Source organism: Osmerus eperlanus, chromosome 3 (genome assembly GCF_963692335.1).
Source record: "Osmerus eperlanus chromosome 3, fOsmEpe2.1, whole genome shotgun sequence".
In the NCBI taxonomy this organism is placed as follows: Eukaryota; Metazoa; Chordata; class Actinopteri; order Osmeriformes; family Osmeridae; genus Osmerus; species Osmerus eperlanus.
This window is the reverse complement of record NC_085020.1, coordinates 5,045,849-5,064,910: the sequence shown is the minus strand read 5'-3', so window position 1 is coordinate 5,064,910 and position 19,062 is coordinate 5,045,849. Positions and strand designations below refer to the sequence as shown.

General features: G+C 40.6%; 1 protein-coding gene across 1 annotated transcript; it reads right to left on the bottom strand.

The window, feature by feature from the left end:
- Positions 1-2,922: 2,922 nt before the first annotated feature.
- glra2 (glycine receptor, alpha 2) lies at positions 2,923-13,194 on the bottom strand. The gene is made up of 9 exons (XM_062456713.1): positions 13,115-13,194; positions 12,280-12,401; positions 9,839-9,906; positions 8,272-8,495; positions 6,982-7,064; positions 6,702-6,839; positions 6,240-6,454; positions 5,050-5,199; positions 2,923-4,690 (listed from the first exon to the last, which is right to left on the bottom strand). The coding sequence occupies exons 1-9, from the start codon at positions 13,180-13,182 to the stop codon at positions 4,409-4,411; spliced, it is 1,350 nt and encodes a 449-aa protein (XP_062312697.1). The 5' UTR covers positions 13,183-13,194; the 3' UTR covers positions 2,923-4,408.
- Positions 13,195-19,062: the final 5,868 nt, after the last annotated feature.

Genomic DNA, 19,062 nt, shown 5'->3' with positions numbered 1-19,062 from the left:
AAAACCTTCAGTCTCATTCAGCGGCAGTGAATGTGCTTTCCCATAAAGAATAGATACAGGCTCACAAAAAACCTTTGTTTCAGGATCACATGTGACACTTGCTGTTGGGGGGCTCGCCTCCTCCTCCATGTCGATTTCACACCAATCTTACACAATTTCCCTTCTCACCTCCCCTCTTGCTTAAACACCTTAACACTCTTTACCCTCTGCCTTCCTCCCTGACGTACCAGACGCAAGCCTAAGGTTCTCCTAGGGGTCAGAGGTTTCCGCTCGTCTTGACAGGAGAGCAGCTGGGGAGGATTTCTATCCCCAAGGACTCCCTGAAAAACTTGCATTGCCACGCTGAGGAACATCACATGGGGGGGATCTGTTTTGTCATTCCATTACCACATGCTAAGTTCCATTAAGTTTGAGCTGGGTAGCCTCAGGACGTCTGACCGCCGATGAACTGCTTTCTTCTGGATGAAGAGCGCCGTCCTGACATGAATGAGGCCATCATCTGTAATTGCTGGACAAAACCAAGACATGGAGCTGTCGAGGTTGTTTTGTCATTTCAGGTTTAGAGTCCCCTGACAAGATCGTCCGACATAGTAGTTGTGGTTCTAATAAGATTGGCAGTTTTACAAACACGATTAATACGGCTGGAGATAATGTTTGTATTGTTTCTCACTGACTTGGGCTATTCCATGCATGCTGACCTTGAGACCTCTGATTTTAATGTTTGCTATTGACCAGGGTCAGAGATTAACATTTTTAGGACCTCAAAGTGTCAAATATGGAAGTCAATATGTAGAGGAGAAACAAATGAATTCATCAATTCAATATTATTCCAAAACATGTTTTCAAATATGTATCATTAATATGGTTTCTGTCCAAGGGTTACTGGCTACAGTAATATATACCGTCAAAGTGTCATTCTAACAACATAACAGTAATTAAACATGTCTTCCTGCGACTGGCAGCAGAGTTTAAACATTGTTTTCGAGTATAAACATATGCAGTATAATATACAGTATCTGCTGTTAAGAGTTAAAGGTAGATACACATATTTTTTTGACGCCAGTCGCCTTTTGAAAGAGACCCTTCTAAATCATAAAACAAAGTAATCTCAGCCGACCTCAGAGAGAACCGAAGCATGCCCAGACGGTTCATTCTCATTGATTATGGACTACCTTGAGCCATGACAAAGGATTGGGGATCAATACCGCCAGCCCACACACCACTGCACACTGACATCTGTAATACCCACTCTGGATCTCCACGCGGCCTCCTTCGACACAGGCCTGCTTGCTCTTGGTATGAAGACTGGTAATCCCACGAAACTGATCCCGCCATACTTTTTGTTGAGTGTTTGCTTATTTGTCTGGACTTGTGTCTGAGGCTTTATGTTTCAGTCAAGGTTATGTTTCATGGTTAAGGTTTTGTGCACTGATTTGACACTGAGTTATGGTCACTTGGTTCTAGTTCAATAACAGGTTTAACAGGCAGCCACATCATTTGTTGAGACATTCCTCTTGACGGGAGAGACATAAACCATTTGGTAAATGATCTCACAATTTTCATAACTCAATCAATCCCTACTTTCCTCATATGCTGGTCTTTTCAATTCCTGCTCAGTTGCTATGGAAACCCTCTAATTTCTTACTTCTCCCAGACCGTCTTGAGGCTTAATGAATGATGGGAGCTGTATTTTCTCGCAGACAATTAAGACACAGTCTATTTTTACACATAAGTCTGAAAATAATTGTATTTTTTATAAGCTGTCATTACTAAGCTTCATTGGATGTTTCCAAATAAGATTGCATCAGCATTTATTCATCCAGAGAAATAATGTGCAATAATGTCAAGCTGCGCCTAAAGCCAAATGTGTGGTAAATCGAAGTGGATTAGAATTATTTACTATCTTATAATCCTGGTGTTTTTGCAAGGCCCTTTAGAAGAGCAGTTAAGAATGATGCTTCTGTTTGGATAAGCTGCTAAAATCATTTCCTGGTTGTCCCTTATGTTTTAAAGAAAATAACCCAATATTAGTCGCTAAACAATGTACAGTAAGACGTTCTAACCATACATACATGTGCACTCTCTCCTGTTTGATAAAAAAAAAAATCTTCTTGAACATGAGAGGAAACAATAGAGTTTCTATGTTGTAGAAGAACAGAAGAAAGGAATTTCTATATACTTTTAAACAACTCAGAGGCAATTAAAGGGACTTGAGACAGCACAAAAGCTACCTGCTGTGTTTAACGGAACTGCTTTCATGTGACTGAAACATTGCCTTCCCGTTTTCATTCAGTTGGTGTCCAGATGAGTAAATGCCACCTGTGGTGATCTCTGGACCAGGTCCATTATTTTGCATTAATGGAAGCTCGCTGTCGCTTCGCGTCTGTTTCACTCCCTGTGACCCAGGAAGATCTAAGGCATCTGCCATCACCCTGAGTTATTGGCCAGGTAAAAGGAAAGGACACTGTTGGTGTTTCTATTACTGTACGTTCATCCCCAGCTCCTGTTGGAAACCATAGGTTTTAGCTTTTGTCCATTAGTGAGTGAAATCTTTTTCTATGACCAAATAGTCATGTAATCATCATTAACATTAGAAAGTGTAGGCAGCTGTTGATAAAAGGAGAGTGAGGTGGCTGAGCGGTTAGGGAATCGGGCTAGTAATCTGAAGGTTGCCAGTTCGATTCCCGGCCGTGTCAAATGACGTTGTGTCCTTGGGCAAGGCACTTCACCCTACTTGCCTCGGGGAGAATGTCCCTGTACTTACTGTAAGTCGCTCTGGATAAGAGCGTCTGCTAAATGACTAAATGTAATGTAAATGTAAATGTAAAAGTAGAAAGACCTGAAATCTGAATCAAATGAATTCAGGTGATTTCCTACAATATACAGAATATATTCAGACACACTGTGAATGTGGTGCACACTCAACTTTATTGATGTACAGTAAAGTAAATAACCTATTACCAGTATCAGCTTTCAAGAAAAGAGTTCACCACATTTTATCAGGAGTGCAAGGACCAGTAGCTGCTCTACACCATGAGTGTCATGAGGATCTCTTTACTAGTTGCATGACTGTATATAATGCCAAGTGTGGCAACCCAATGAGGGCATGTCAACACTGTGGCAGAGAAGTGAGGGGGATGCATTCAACAGTCCTCATAGGAATTTTAAATATACATAGTTTTTATAAACAATTTCCCTCATGACAATAAACAGCTCAGTACAGTAAATCTACAAAAGACGTACACTTCATCTCTAAAACCATACCTAGAATACCTGCAATATTGACCTGTGATACATATTCATTGGCATATGGCAATTTTGAAAAATGTAGTTATGTGTCAGAAATTTGCCATTCGTAATAATAGTCTTTCATGATTGTTCATTTTTAGAATGGACCTACCTAATGGAACATAAGCCGGGTTACAATACATCACCTATGTTAATGTGAGACTGAAAAAATTACCAATTAAACAGATGGAATTTGAAACTGCCAAAGATTCACTGAATCAACAATAAAAAATAAACATTCGGGTGACATCAATAATGCAACAATATGACTTACTATACATAGACCGAAACTGAACAAGAACAGACATCCATCCAGCCCTAGATAGAAGAGCTTCAGATAAGCAGTGCTTCTGACAGACAGCTGAGCAGCAAGAAATGCTGCTTTGTGAAAAATGGGGAAGCATCGTTTCATCTCATCAAATCCATGATATCAAAGGCCATGGGTTGTTCATAGAATTGCGGTATCCAACTGCCAATTCAGAATGTTATCATTTCACAGCCTCACACACATGAAAAGGAGGTGTGTCTGGTGCTTTCTAAATACGTATGTGTGTGCGCGCGCATTAGCTCTCTAAATAATGAACAGAAGAGCTATATTTTTCCATTTATAGAAATGGTGACGAACTGCAGTACAATTGTATAAAACAGCTCTGAACATTCTCAATACGAAACATATTTTCCTTCCAACACTCAGAGGTCTAACTTTACCTGAAATCCTGACCACCATAAATATACAAATCCATGACATGTTGCTCCACTGCAAGATGGAACCAATGCAAAGGCAGTGTTGTTTTGTTTGGTAATATTTGGTCCACTTCTCCATTACTATACTGTGCTTTGAGTAAAAACCATTGAAAATTCTCCAGGAGACAATATGCAGCAATAGAACAAACAAATTATTTTCTGTTTCACCAATTCTTCCACTCGTAAATCAATACGTGCCTTTGTCTAGGGTTTTGTACAAACATCTACTTGTATCCCTGAAAGAACATCACCCACAACATCACTGTGCATTTTCTCTGTGTACAGTCTCCTAACTAACGCTTCTCTGTGGCATCCAAGAATTTCTCACCCAGAGAAACAAGGAAGAGAAATGGGTTAAACCTACGGGACAGATCAACTACTCTTTGTGGATGTCCTCATGCCTGATGATCTTGTACGTGATCCAGTAGAATATGTTGAAGATAAGGAAGGCCAACGGAAAGGCTGCTCTGGAGATTGTGTCAATCCTTTTGGCCCTGTCCACAAACTTCTTCTTCATCGTGTCAATGTCTTTTTGTACAGGTGGTGGCGGGGCAGGGACTGGGCCGGTATTTTTCACAGCATTCCCATCCTTCATCTGCAGACACTGAGTCACGCCATAGCCAGAGAAGTTGAAACGTCCATCTCTCATGTCATCATCCTGGTGAAATAAAACAAACGAGGGATTGTTCTTCTTCTTAGTGGAGAAAACAGCATGACTTTATGCTCACACATACATTATGCACACAGGACCATGGGCCGTATGTCAGGCTGCGACTCGGGTGTTTGCCTGTAGATACGCGTAGTCCCAATGTTCAGGGACTTCATAAACACTGGATAAACAGCTGAATGATCCCAGTTATTCTGATCCTAGACAGCCTGACACACGTTCCCAGTAACATGACAAACTGGCACATCATTTCTTAATCAGACAAGGACAACCCCATTCGGTTTCTCAGGGGTCAATATCAGAGAACAACATATTTTTAAGAGGCACTGCAGTGTCCCAGCAGTGTTTACCTTGTGATTCCGCCTCTGTCTTCGCCTCAAGCGAAGGAATTCCTTCTGTTGCCTAGAGACAAAGTTAACTCCAGCATATTCCAGTAGTGCAGCAAAGACAAACAGAAGACAAACTGCCATCCATATATCAATAGCCTTCACGTAAGATACCTGCAAGAAAGACAAACCAATACTATTTGTGAAATATTCTTATGTGACAATGTGTGTATTTGACTGCATATGCTTTATTGCAGCAGAAAGTTTACTTTTCAAATTGATCATGCATTCACAGATCTTCTGGTTTAAAGATCAAATTCCTTTCACAGACACACAATATGAATTAATTAGAAGTGCTAGGAACTCAATTGAGTAAATAATTGCTTATTTAAGTACAGAGGTAACACAAAGGATATTGCAGCAATATTCATGAGCCTAAAGTCTTTCATCTTCCTCTGCGCTGATCAGATGAGATGAACACTTGCCTACCTGAGCCTGAAGTTGCTTCCTTATTCATCACAGAATGACCTCTCCCCTGTCTCTAACGATGGCAGATAATTTGCATGGTGTGAAAAAAAAACAGCTCCAGTTTTTGAGAGCACTCGAGGCATATTCAGCTTGTGTTTTTGTATTCTGGACCTCTCTGAAGGCCTCCATCTAAATATTTATCAGTGTACGTCTCTTTCATGTGGGCCTGTCTGACGTGGCCAAGCCCTCAACGGTCATACGCGGGCCAGTGAGTGGGAGTGATTGATCATCAAGAGATGACTCATACTGCTTGTGCTCCCTTTTGCTAGCGTAAATGAAAAAGCCAATTTAGAGACAGAGAGAGAGTTGGAAAATAAAGCTCTTTGTATCCACTGCTGTAGTTAGAACATTATTTACACTCACACCATCTGTCTGGTGTGTTAAGTCTTTTTTGTTGTTGCAAAGGAATGTCTTGAGAGGCTCTGATTTAAAAGTTATTGATTTAAATGAAAAACTCCTCGGATTAACTGTTTGCTTAGGCATACCTATTTGTTTTTCTGATTTCTATTGGGATCCAATATTTGAAATTCAGCAAAGCATGAACATCTTATTAGCCTTTACAGTTTGATTCGTGAGGATGACTTTAGCTAATTATACATGAGTGGTTGAGCTAAATGCAGCCCATTAAGGCCCATCGTCAGACAGACTGTCCACTCATGCAGAGAATACGAAGACAAGAGCTTCACCTTTGGTAGGGAGGCCCGTGAGCCAGAGCTCTGCGTTGTCATGGTGAGCACTGTGGTGATGCCCAGTGCCACTCTGGCCGGCGCGGCGTCCATGTTAATCCAGAAGGAGACCCAGGAGAGGATGACGATGAGGAGGGAGGGGATGTACATCTGGATCAGGTAATAGCCCATCTGACGCTCCAGGTGGAACTTGACCTCGATGCAGGTGAACTTACCTGAGGAACCCCACACAGAGACACGTCAGCTACAGCACAGAGACGGATGTGTTGGGCGAAGGACAAAAAACTGGGTCGTTGTTCCAGGGGCGTAGGTTTGTTTTCAGATTTGAGTGGGACAGCTTCTTTTTTGATTCTATCGAGGTTGCAGCCGATGTGGGTGGGACAGATTTTCCAAAATCGGGTGGGACATGACCCAGGTCTAATGAAACCTACGCCCCCTGCACGATTCACTGTGACTATTGACCTGTGTTGTAGTGCTTGGTACAGTAGCCCAGCTCCTTCTCATCCCTCATGATGAACTGAGGCAGGGTGAGCCCGTCAGCCACCTGCACAGGTCCGTCTCCCAGCCACTCAAAGATCAAATCGTTCATGGTGTACCCAACTGGAGGGAGCGGCAAAGAAAATGCAGACAAAAACAATGTGATTTTAGAGACATTTTCAACACAAAAGTCTTCAGTCACAAGTGAATGGGTCATGTACAAGGGTTTGAATGGTTTTATGATAGAGTTTGAATCAATACTTACAGCTCTCCAACTGCATCGTGCATGTCTGGACATCCATGGGGAAGTTTTTCAGATCCATTGGACATGACAGAATGAGAGTCAACCTACAAGGGAGTTAGTCAATTCAAAATTGGTGAGCATGCTTGTATTCAGTACTAAAACAGGACAGCACACACATTCTGTATTGCGCCATAGATAATGGTACATATTCCAATATAGATTTGACTAAATTAAATATAAAAAATATCATGAGCAAATTATTTAAGAAAAAGTGAACTCCACAGAGGTTCCGATTGTTATTTCAAGACCTAATACCCAAGCATACTGTATCTATGCTAATTGCATGCTCTTCTCCTGCAGCAAATCCTCATTCTGCTCCTCTACTTCTCCTCTGAGACTCGGTGCCTCCCTCCCACACAGCAGGTGGGATTCCCTTCAGCAGGTTCCTATCACACTTTCATTACTGGGGTTATTGTCTCTGAGATGTATTGTCGTCTCCAGCCGTCATCTCTTTCGTGAATGGAGCGAACGTCTAACCACCTTTCATCTCCTCACAAGCCCCCTGCACCCCTCCACACCTGGGCACCTCTCAGCCACAATCTGCTCTTCAAATGGATACCAAATTGATCTGTATTACATCTGTCCCAGCATTGCCGTGAAGATGCACTATTCTACTGAAGTGATATTGAAATCAAATGAAATGCTTTTTCTTTTTTGTTCTCAAGGGCACATTGGATTTTCAAAGAGGAGGCCATTGAGAAAGAGTCAGCTATGCCTTGTCTACTGGATTCTCTTAAGAGTTAATATTTTTGATCCACTGAAACGTTTAACAAACGTATTGGTATAAAGATTTCCAAGAGAATGATTCCATAAGACTACAGCTTTCCAACAATATACCATATCCTGTCTTTAAGTATGGGAATGCTCTGTTGGTTGTTTTTCTCATGCAAAGCTCTGGTAAGGAAACTGTACATTGTTTTACAGAGCAGGGCAGACAAGCCCCTCCTGCAGAGCGTATAGTTTATTGAGACAAATCCCATGATGGCCACATACTCAGACTCAGTCTTTGATGTAGGAACCATTCTCTTACAAGGATAATTACATGTACGGGGCCTGGAGGTAGACTACAGCTGAAAAGAAGCCCTTGAATGTCTGCTGAAATCACAATGGGTTTGAATTTCTGCTGGTTTGTTTGTAAATCTCCACCAAGAAAGTAGTAATTCTCAAGGCACAGAACACAAATATCCGCCCCACTATTGAAAGAATGTATTTGAAACATACCATCTCATAGTAAAATGCCACAAACTTTACCTGATACTGTAGAGAACAGTCCCGTCTTTGAAGATCCTCAGAAGCTTGTTGTCTGTGGTGACATCATGGAAGTTGGCCCCTTTCTCATTGGCAAAGAAGAGATCAGGTTTCCAGATGGAATCCAACATGGAGGGATCCAGGTCCAGAGACGAATCAGGGTATTTGCTGTACGCCAGTCGAGGATCATTCCACTTCTGACGCAAGAAGATGTTCACTCTGTAATCCTGAGGAAATAGAGATCTGTTTATCCACTTTATTGTGAACTTATTTTACATGTACAGTAACACCTGAATGCTCACTAATGAGAAAAACGTTGTGTTTTGAATGTTGTCAGGATCAGTATTTCTGTTCACATTCATACTCTAAAGACTCTTCTATGATGCAGCAATGTAGGCCAAATTTCTGCCTCAGGTTCGGTTTAAATCATAGGGGCATTCAGTTTTATTGTCGACACCATGTAGTAGATCATTAGTGAGGTTTTTACTGATCCTCGTTACACTTATTGCAGTATTGATGTCCATTCTAAAGTGTACGTTGACAAAGTTACAACAATTAAAACACTGCTCTGTATAACTGTTTGGCAGAAATGACCTAGGATACATTTTTGATGATAGAGTATACACCAATACGTCATTTTTAAATCACCACACAGTATCATCATCTGAACACTAAATACATTTTTTGGACTCATTAAAAGGTATTGTCTTTAAATATTATTAGAATCATCATTAGAGAAACAGTAACAGGAAATAGATGATAATACAGTGAATGGTTGACTAAGAAAGTCCTCTGAGTTTTTGAGATGCAGTTATTAAATGTGCAGTTTTCAAGAGGTTTAGTTGGTAACTGATGAAGACATCTTATCAAATGAGATTCCTTTCCTAACCCTCACAGATCATTTTTGGTAAACCACAGAATATTGACGGTTCCAAAGTGCCTTTCTGTCTTGATTAATAAAGTTCTGGTCTATCAGAATTTGTGTTTCCCTGCTGATATGTATGCATTTGATAACGTTTTTGTTAACAAAAATCCACATATTACTTTCACAAGTTTGAAATGTAATTAAAGAGGCCTTGATAGCAACGATGGAAAGAGATGCAATGCTGGATTCCAGGATTTATATTGTTTACCCCTTTAGCAGTTAGGCATCTTCAGACATTACACTAATTAATCTGTTTGGAACACTAGCCCTAAGTCCCCCACTTCAGGTATTGGCTGCAATTAAAGTGAATTATTAGCTGGAATTTTCAACGTGAATTATTAAAACAGGAGAATCAAACTCACACATGGAGATGTCATGGGAATAGTAATCTGATACTACCCTAGGGATTATGGGAAAATGTTTGATTCAGCTGTGTGTGTGATGGCCCCTATCATTTTCCTGCTGGACACGCCAATAGGCTAAAGAGATGGCACAAACTGGATCATGTCTCGTGAATAAATAAAAATGAGAAATAAAAATCCAAAACATCCATGTTGAGTTAAGAAATCGAATGGATCAGTCTTAACTCCAGAGCAAAGAGCAAGGCTGTATTAGCATGGCCAAGCAACGCAATGCTCAACTCACCATTGTAGTTTCTGCTATTGAACCAAAGCTGTTGATAAATATGTTGCAGGTAACATTAACTGGTGGACCTGCAGGTTGGACGATAAATAACATTGACATGTTTGACAGGGCAGAAATCCATCAATATGCTCGGTGACTTACCATGGTTGTCTCTGTGACAGAGCCGAAACTGTTGATAAAAATATTGCATGTAACGTTTACAGGTGGACCTGTGAAATGGAATGAGAATGAGGTGACAATAAAAAGTCAAGGAATCTTTATAGCCAAAATACTGCTAAACTGAAAGGAGGAGTTTAGAATACTGTAGATGACAAAACATAGACAGTGAGAAATAAGGTTCTGTTTGTCGTAAGATAGGCATAATTAGTTGTGACTGCAAACTGTCTTTGATTTAATTTCCTTAACAAAATACTCTTTCCGTATTTGTGTATTAATACAAACGAGGGATAATGTTCAGCAAAGCATCCTGTGTGTTTCATGCTTTGCCAGTGACTGACTCTTCAAACAAATGTTTCCTCAAAAGCATGCCAGGTACGAACAGTAGCTACGCAGTGATAAGATTAAATATTCAACAGTCCCTGATAATGGTAATTTGAAATAGACAGTCATATCATAGTATTTGTGTTGCTTGATATGGTGTCTGAATATTGAATTAATGAGATGTTAAGGTATGGAATGTTGTATATTGAAACATTATTGAACATACATACAGTATTATACACAATAATCAGAAATAATATTTCCACTGATATCTTATGCACACATTGGAAAATGACTGGTAAATTAGTAATGCAACATGAAATCTGTGTATAATTTAAAATATATAGAGAAACAAATAGTAAAGCGAAAAACATAATCTATAAACACTGTCATGAATTTTGTATGAAAAAGTAAACTCTGTGTCAAACTCTTTTACTCCCCAGATCCTTCTGAAGGGAGATCTCCCAGTGAGCACAAACAGTTTTACCCTCCAAAAGCAGTTGAAAGATCTTGGTCTCAGTGTGCTAAGTGAAGTTGTGAGCGCTGTGCCCTTCCTCTGTGTTTTCCTCATCAATATTTCATGGGATTTGGTATTAATATTTGCTTCAGTTTGTAGTCGAGAAGCTGCATTTAACTGTAGTGGCAGAAAATTGAAACAGAATAAGTTCTGGACAGACATATGTAGGTCAGCCTTCAGCCGTATGGTTTCAATCAGTATTCTTAGTAGCAGTGTAGATGACGAACAGGTTTTTTTTCGGTGACAACAACAAAGGCAGTGAATACCTCTGTTTTGAGAATGAGAAATAAAAGAGCAAGAGTGAGAAAGAGCAAAAAAAGAGAGCTTGTGAAAAACAGAGAGAGAAAGAGACAGAGAGATAGAGACAGAGAAAGCGACAGAGAGACATAGAAAGAAAGAGACAGAGACGGAGAGATGGAGAGAAATAGAGACAGGGTCAATTGTAGACAGCTTGCTTAGGTCCATGAGTTTTATCTCCATCTTCTTGTCTGCTCTTTACAAATCCAGAATGTTCTCACACAGATGAAAACAGTTCCTGCTGTTCCTCCATCTCTCAAAACACCAGCAGGCGTAAAACAGACACGTCTTTGTCTCGTCCTCATTCTCTGTCTGAGATCTTGTCTACCTTTGTTGTCCTGTTCCTCCAGATCGAGTACATAGATCTGGGCCAGCGGTTCTGTCTTACTGACCAAAAGGTTTGTCTGTCGGTGTCGGTGTTTAGTCAGCTATATTTGTCTGTGGTGGCGCTCCCAAACTACCAGCAGCCTTAAATCCAGACCCCCCCCAAACCCGGGTGGAGGGGTGGGTTGTGCCCCTCCATATGCCCAAATCCCAGTCTGCCCCTACCCCAGTTCTTTTCTCCCTCCCCCGCATCCTATTGTCAGTCAGCTCTATCACAGGGACAGATTCTGAGTCTCTCCCCAGCATCACGGCAGCACAGTGGAAGACCTGAGCGGCCGACAGCCTGGCTAGGGGGATCCCATCCATCATCTGGCCTGTCACGGTGGCATCTCTGTCTGTTTGCAGCGCTCATGATCGGCAACCTCACAGTTATTGTTGTCTGGCTCTGTTTCCAATACCCATCTACACTAGTTCTACGGGGGGATATAAACCTGTCAGATGTGAGTAACTGACATAATGCCATGTTCAAAGGTTCAACCCCCAAATCATATAATTCCTGCTGGGATGATTATGTTCCTGTCTACAAAAGTGATATATAACCTGTCATCATTTAGATGTGTGCTTTTTCCAAGGGGGCTGTTTTGTCAATAGTCAAACTGAGAATCCATTCTTTATAATCTAGTCTAATAGTAGAGGTCTCCTCTGCCTGATTATTTATGTTTTGCTTTTGATGATGTATTTGAGCTTTGTGACAAAGATTATCAAGAAGAAGAAGAAGAAGAAAGAAAAATAACATAATCATGGAAAAATAACAAAAACCAACCTTTGAAGTTCGGTCTTATTCGCGCATCATAACCAGATGTTCGACCCATAAGAGAGTCCAGGAAGTCCGAGGGAGACAAGTTTGTTGATGACCTGGACTCATGCTCTTTGGCATCCACAACCCTGTGACAGACACAAGAAACACGGCCAGTCCTGCTCAATCATATAGAACCGGTGTAGGAGAGAAAGGAAATTGGAAACCGTGTCTGAAACAGTCGGTAATTATACGATTAAACGTTATTTATTTTATTTTTCTTATAGATATTAGAATGTGTCACCTATTCATCGACACAGTTAGAAATAATTGACTGTAGCAGCACATTATTTCATGACAACGCCCACAGACGGTGATTAACTTGGCAAAACACCAACAATGATCTTTGCTTGCAATGTCAGGGACGTCCATCCGTGACTTGATTGGAACAACTTCACTTAATCCATAATGGTAGGGAAGCTGTATACAGACCAACAAACTATGGACCTAAAATGCACGTTGTTATAGGAATGTCGTGTATGCCATAACTCAGGTATTTAGGTGTAATACAAGCAGCAGGAGGGAAACCATTCACAACCCCAATTCCAGTCTACCCCCCTTATGCTATCCACACTGAGTGTATCAACATTTTACATCTGTCCCGTTATCAAATACGATCCAATACATTCTGCGTCAACGCTCATTTCCTCAAACTTTCTTGTGCGGGGGAAAGTTTCTTTGAAGATCATTAAGGATTTTTGCTTTGAAAAGATACACCCAATCTTTCAACATTATAAAACATTAACCATCTGTTTCCTATAAGTTTTCAGGAGGTTCTTAGTTCATAAGATCATACACATACCTTAAGTTGCTGATCTCCATTAAACATGCAAGTAAAGCTGTCAAGACTATGATAAAGGCGCGATTCATTCCTCTTGATTTTCCTAAATCTTTACTTTTTTATTTCTTCCATATGTATAAAAAGGCTATCGGTCAAGCACATAATCCAAACAGAAAAATCGCTTTCTTTCTGTCCAAAGCGCAGTTGAATTTTCTCGTGGCACTCAGAAACGCAGGAGGCATTCCAGTCCGTAGGATCATAGTTTAGTTTGATGAAACACGGATTCCTTGATGTAGTTGGCTATTCTTGAGGAGAACGTATAAAGAAACATAAATTCAGAGTCATTGACGCCGCAAAAAAGAACCTGTGGATAACGTAAGAAGGTGCGAAATATCCCCAATACGCAACATAGAACGATTAGCAGGGCGTTTCCTTACATTCAAAAACAAAATGTAAAGCCAACATGCTTGTTAGTTAAGTATTGTTTGAAAAGTGTAATATTTTTTCTGATTAGTGGACCCTCCAATGTTGAGGAATCAGAGAGCAGTGGACGTCTTCTCCGATTCAGCGCTTGGACAGCTCCCGGTGTCTTTGCGCGCAAGCGCAACGTTTTAAACTGCAGGACGTGAGGTGATTTTCAATAAGTCAAATAAACGACGAAGTCAACAATTACAAAACAATGTAACCTCTATTGAACCAATCAATCTCGGTTTACAATCCCCCCCAAATTGCAAAAGACTACATGGATGTGCAAGTGCATGCTTTATGGCAGCATCTCACAAATGCGCGCCAACAGAGCTTGTGTTGTGGGAGTGGGACATATAGTTGTCATATTCATGGCTCTGCAAGTGCGCCTCGATACATTGAATGACAATGTACAGTATAGATATTATGTAGATTATACATGCATTTCGGATAAAACAATCAGAAATCAGGACCTCAATAATGCAATCCAAAACCAATTTAGCAGAGTCCAGACACTATGTCAAAGTAGACAAACGTTCATATAGAAAAGTATAGCGTTTGTCTCTTAGCAACATATAGAAACCCTATGTAATACAAATACATTAAAAACACTTATTAATTAAGAACAAAATAAACTTAAACTAACAGTACATTTCATAATCAAAATAATAGTAATATCCTGAAATCAATCATTGAGGCTCTATCATATACTCTTTTCCCAGGCCTGTGTGTGTTCCCCAGTTATTGTTTTAGTCTCTGTACAGTTTACCTTCAAATGAACAAATCAAGAAACTCTGAAATGAAGGCAACCTACTAAATGAAAACAGTGGTACATTCAACAGAATAATGGATTTATAATCATTAAATCAGGAAATTGTTTCATGATAATGAGAATTTTATTGTATTCATGATTGTTGATAGAAATGCAGACCCTCAGATATGGTGTAAACAAAAGATCCACCTGCAAAAAGCCTCTGGGAATGTATTTGGTACCCTGGTTGCCCTGGAAACAGATTTCATCATCGAAAATGCTGAAAGGTTGGCTACCCAGAGTGAGACAGGGAGGGACATCTGGCAGATAGATAGGAGTTTGGAGACAGACAGAAAGGCAGAAATTGCCAATTCCGTAACACATGACCAAATCACACATTACTGTATATACTATACCGTTGTCCTGGTAATGAAAACACTGTCTGAAGTGTGTCAGCTTTAAGCAAGCCCCTGAGTTGCCTGCAGGTGTCTCACAGTCCATACACATGAATGACATTCTATTTGGGCAAGGAAGCAAGCGTGAAAAAGAAAAAGCCTGTTGTTCATTCATGCCAAGCCATCCAGAGGCATTTAACGATTACTCCTCGACACAACACGTGGTTAACTGTTATGACATGTTTGGAGCAAAGTAACACTTCAGCCTGGTGGGCTGTTACTGCCCTGCTTCCTGGTGGTTTGCTGTGGGAGGCTGACTGTCTAAGCCCAAGAAGGACATGCTAAACTCCCCCATCTCCCCACTTAATGCTATGGCCTACACAGCAAGTGTCACATTTGATCTCATGGTACAAGATAAGCATGGGTTTCTCTGGCTTAAGGCTTCCCATGTTCTGTCATTTGAGCTGCTGCAAATTCACTGACAATAACAGACTAATGATAGATAAGACTATATTTATGGACATCAGTATGGTAGGTCTTAGAATAAAATGTGCATATTTACCATTTCAGTGTGCTTTGGAGTTGACACCAAAAGATTTTGAATCATCTAGGGCATGAGTAAATACTTCAAACCCTTAAAGATGCAGGAAAACCTCAATTGAGCATCCTGCAAAAGAATCCAGCCCTAATTGAACAGAAAATAAAAAAATAGATTAGGTTAGGGGTCAGAACTAATTTGACCCTCTTGTCATTTAGTCACCATCACAAAGACAGACTCAATTGGCTTGACTGTGTTACAACCGACAACCCAGACCCCAATTGGCCATTAGTCTCATGAGAAAGGACTTTGGGCCAGACGGGTCACATAATTAAGGGCCTAAAACTGTATTCAGAGTGTCACCAAAATATGTCTCTCTATGTTGAAAGAGCTAGACGGATGAAACCCCTGACATGAGCTAACCCTTTTATTCCTCTAGGTCTTGCCATTAAAATAAAGACTCTGTGTGGGCCGAGCCTCTTGAAAGCCGTCGAGTTACGAGACAGACAGGTTCCTGTTGCTTGCTTTTCTGCAGGGGATTTTACTGTACATCCCAGGTTTATAGGGCAGTCCATTTAAACGCGACACAACTTTCACATGTAAACAAAAAGTTTTAAGTGCAGCTGTTACTGAGTGTTTTTTATTTTTATTACCATTTTGTGAAAACATTATTTTGTAAGAATATCACTTTTACAAGGATATCACTCTGAGCTAGACAATGCTCTCCAGTGCTGTTTTGTGGAAGTTGAAAAGTGATTATGAGAGAACATGTTGTCACACTGGGCATGTCCACTTGATTGGTGTGGGTTTAAGGCGACATGACATTATCTTCAGGAGAACACACTTGAGGCAGTCACCTGTAGAAAGCCTCTATTCGTTTCCCAGTCAGGGGTAAGGCTGCTGTCATCGATCCCCTTGAATGAGCAGAGAGGAGAAGATAAGCCGGACTGGCTGAAGAGAAGCCCACCTGAAAACAACCAGCAGAATGAAGCCACCCTGATGCTCATGTGCACTGGAGCGACTCCAATCATGCATGGGGAAGTATCCATTGCAACATCGATCCCATATATTATTATTTTTTATCTCACTCTCGGATTTTTTCCACTTTCATCATTCATTCCATGGATCTGAACGTAACTATGCTGGCGAGCTGGGCTGTCACTGGTGCTTAAAGATGTTGAGGTGAGATTTTCTAAGCTGACAGATACAGCAGAGGAAACATGGGATGGATTTAATGAGAGGATGTCTGTGGACTATGAGGAGGATGTATGAATTCAGACACAACCCCTACAATTATCATAATCTTCCTATTCTAATCAAATGGGGTTATTTTTAGTACCTTGACAAACACACAGAGGATGACAAACACAATGCAGACATGGGCCCATGTTTTACAAAAGGGATTTATGTATGCTAGACATGGGTGAGGTTCCTTCTCAGAGGGTTCTTGAGAAGCTAGTGGCTTATGGATCCTGGTGGTGTAACCTGTTTCATGACCCAGGGGAACGTGGCTCTGAGGGGTCATTTCTCCCCCCAGGGCAGGAGGGGAGAGGGGGCCCTCAGTGGAGCCCACACGCCAATCACAACCCTCCCCCATTAATGTAGGAACAACCTGGCAGTCACTGAGCCTTTCTCCATCGCTGAGCAGTGAAACCCCTGCTGATCCTCAGTCTAGACCTTTACTTTATGCTCCACGGCCACTGGTTACAACAAGATACCCTGTCGCCCTGCCTGATTACAGGATGTGAATTTATTGAACTGTTCCAGTCCTCTCTAAGGGGAGGGAGGGTGGTCCGATGGACCTGAGGTTCATATAGTCTGGTAACCATAATATACAGTTATGGTTACAGTGTAGACTCACAGGGTAACTGTTAATTTCAAATCCTCTGGATCATGTGGGGTAGTTCACCTGCATGCCTTCCTCTCCAGTTAAACACGTGGGTTCCAAATGTTCATTTATTCACCCAAAATCCAAACAAGCACACTTCCTTTCCTTGCCCAACATCTGCTTGATGTTGACACTGGCTCACTCTCTTATCTGTTTCTGCCTGGCAGGCTTGTCTCACTGAGCAATGTCACTGGAACTGGGCAACTGTCAAAAGGATGAGAGAGGAGATCAAACACCAACTCGCTTGCTGAACTTGCTTACGTCTTTTCCCCCTCAGTGGAACTTCGAAATATGTCACAGGATCACTCACCATTACTGTGAATGAAAACAGAGAAACATAAGTTATTATCCTGCTATTGCTAATGCTTCTGTGTAAACTATTGTCTCACTATGTGCCAGCTTGTGTTGGAATTCTAATGTTTGTTGAAATAGCAACCCAGTTTCAGTCATATTTCGCACCTCCGGTTGAACAATCCCTGTGGTGACGACTGTTGGCTGATGAAACTGATTGTTTCATCCGCCTGGGTCTTTGAGCGGAAACGGGGAAATTCTTCCCTTGATAGTTGCTGTCATTCCATTTCATGGAGGAGCCAGGGGCTATGAAATAAATAGTATAGATGCGCAATATCCACAACAAGGCCATATTGCATGCAAAAAATAGAGAACATAATGTAGTTACAGAAAAAATGGCTACGTAAAAGTGATTAGCATGATTCTGTCAACAACAAAAAAACATGCACTAAAGATGAATTACTGTCACATTCAGAATTCACCCTTATCCTTATCGAGAAGCCTCCATATTGTCGGTAGAAAGTATCCAATTTCTCTTTTTTGCTGTGACGTTGAACTGTACATAGACTTTGAGATGCATTGCTTCTGGGACTGCAAATAAGGTATTTAAAATGGCACCAAAAGCATAACAATATACTGTACATTAATAGCCGAAGGCGATCCATCAAAACCAAACAGCTCTCATTATTCAACATTAGTGTTTTCACTCTTTACATGTCAAGTGCTCTCTCCTGCATCATGTCACTCAGAATCACAATACAAACAGACTGCATTGTGTGCACTGTGAACCTGCTATACGTAGTACCTAAGGTTCCACAATTAAACTACAATTTGCCTATTTGGTTTAGTTCAACTGTGCTTTATCAACTTTTTCTCATGTTATTTTATTAGCATATAATATGGATGCAATAACATGCAGTAGATTTGGAAAATACATTTTCTCTTTTAATATGTTCACCAAATTATAATTAATTGTGTCTTATTGTAATACATTTTTCAGAGTAGAATTGGATTCCTTCCTGCTCAGGTTCATGTTCAAACAAACCTGTTTAATTAATCGTAGGATAAAAAAAAATCTGAAAGTACAGGTACTGCAGTTGAAACTATTGTTATCTCATGAGACAAACATTGAAAATGATTTTAAGCTTCACACATAAAATTAGTTTTCCAGTGTGAAATACTAACATCTATCTGGAAACAAATGACGTTCATAATGTTTGTTACAGGAAATGTACTTACCATACACCTTCTCATTTCAATATTGCTATAGGTATTTTATTGGATGTATGTTGAAAGGTAATTTGTGTGCAGATTTGTGAAATCCTATGTTTGGAGATATGTCTGCCTTTGCTGTGAGGAGGTGTAGCACGTCAGAAGAAGACCAGTGAGCTCTTATTACTGAAGCCGAACCTCTTATGCCTGAGCTCACACTCCAGAGCTGTCAACAGCTAGCGGCATGAACCTATGAATAATTGAAGAATTCCAATGAATAGAATGCATCTGAATTTGTTCATTCATCACACAGAAAAATTGATAATGTCAAAAGAACATTCTCGATGTGTATCTGAACCTCTCAGATGTTGATGTTGGGCTGTGTTTTAGCGGTTTCTGTTCATAAGACGGGGGTGGTAATGTATGTGT

Coding starts and splice junctions, on each gene's coding strand:
- glra2 (XM_062456713.1), bottom strand. CDS start 13,182: ATGAATCGCGCCTTTATCATAGTCTTGACAGCTTTACTTGCATGTTTA. Junction 6,840..6,981: donor CACGATGCAGTTGGAGAGCT/GTAAGTATTGAT, acceptor CGCTCCCTCCAG/TTGGGTACACCATGAACGAT. Junction 5,200..6,239: donor CACGGGCCTCCCTACCAAAG/GTGAAGCTCTTG, acceptor TCTTTCTTGCAG/GTATCTTACGTGAAGGCTAT.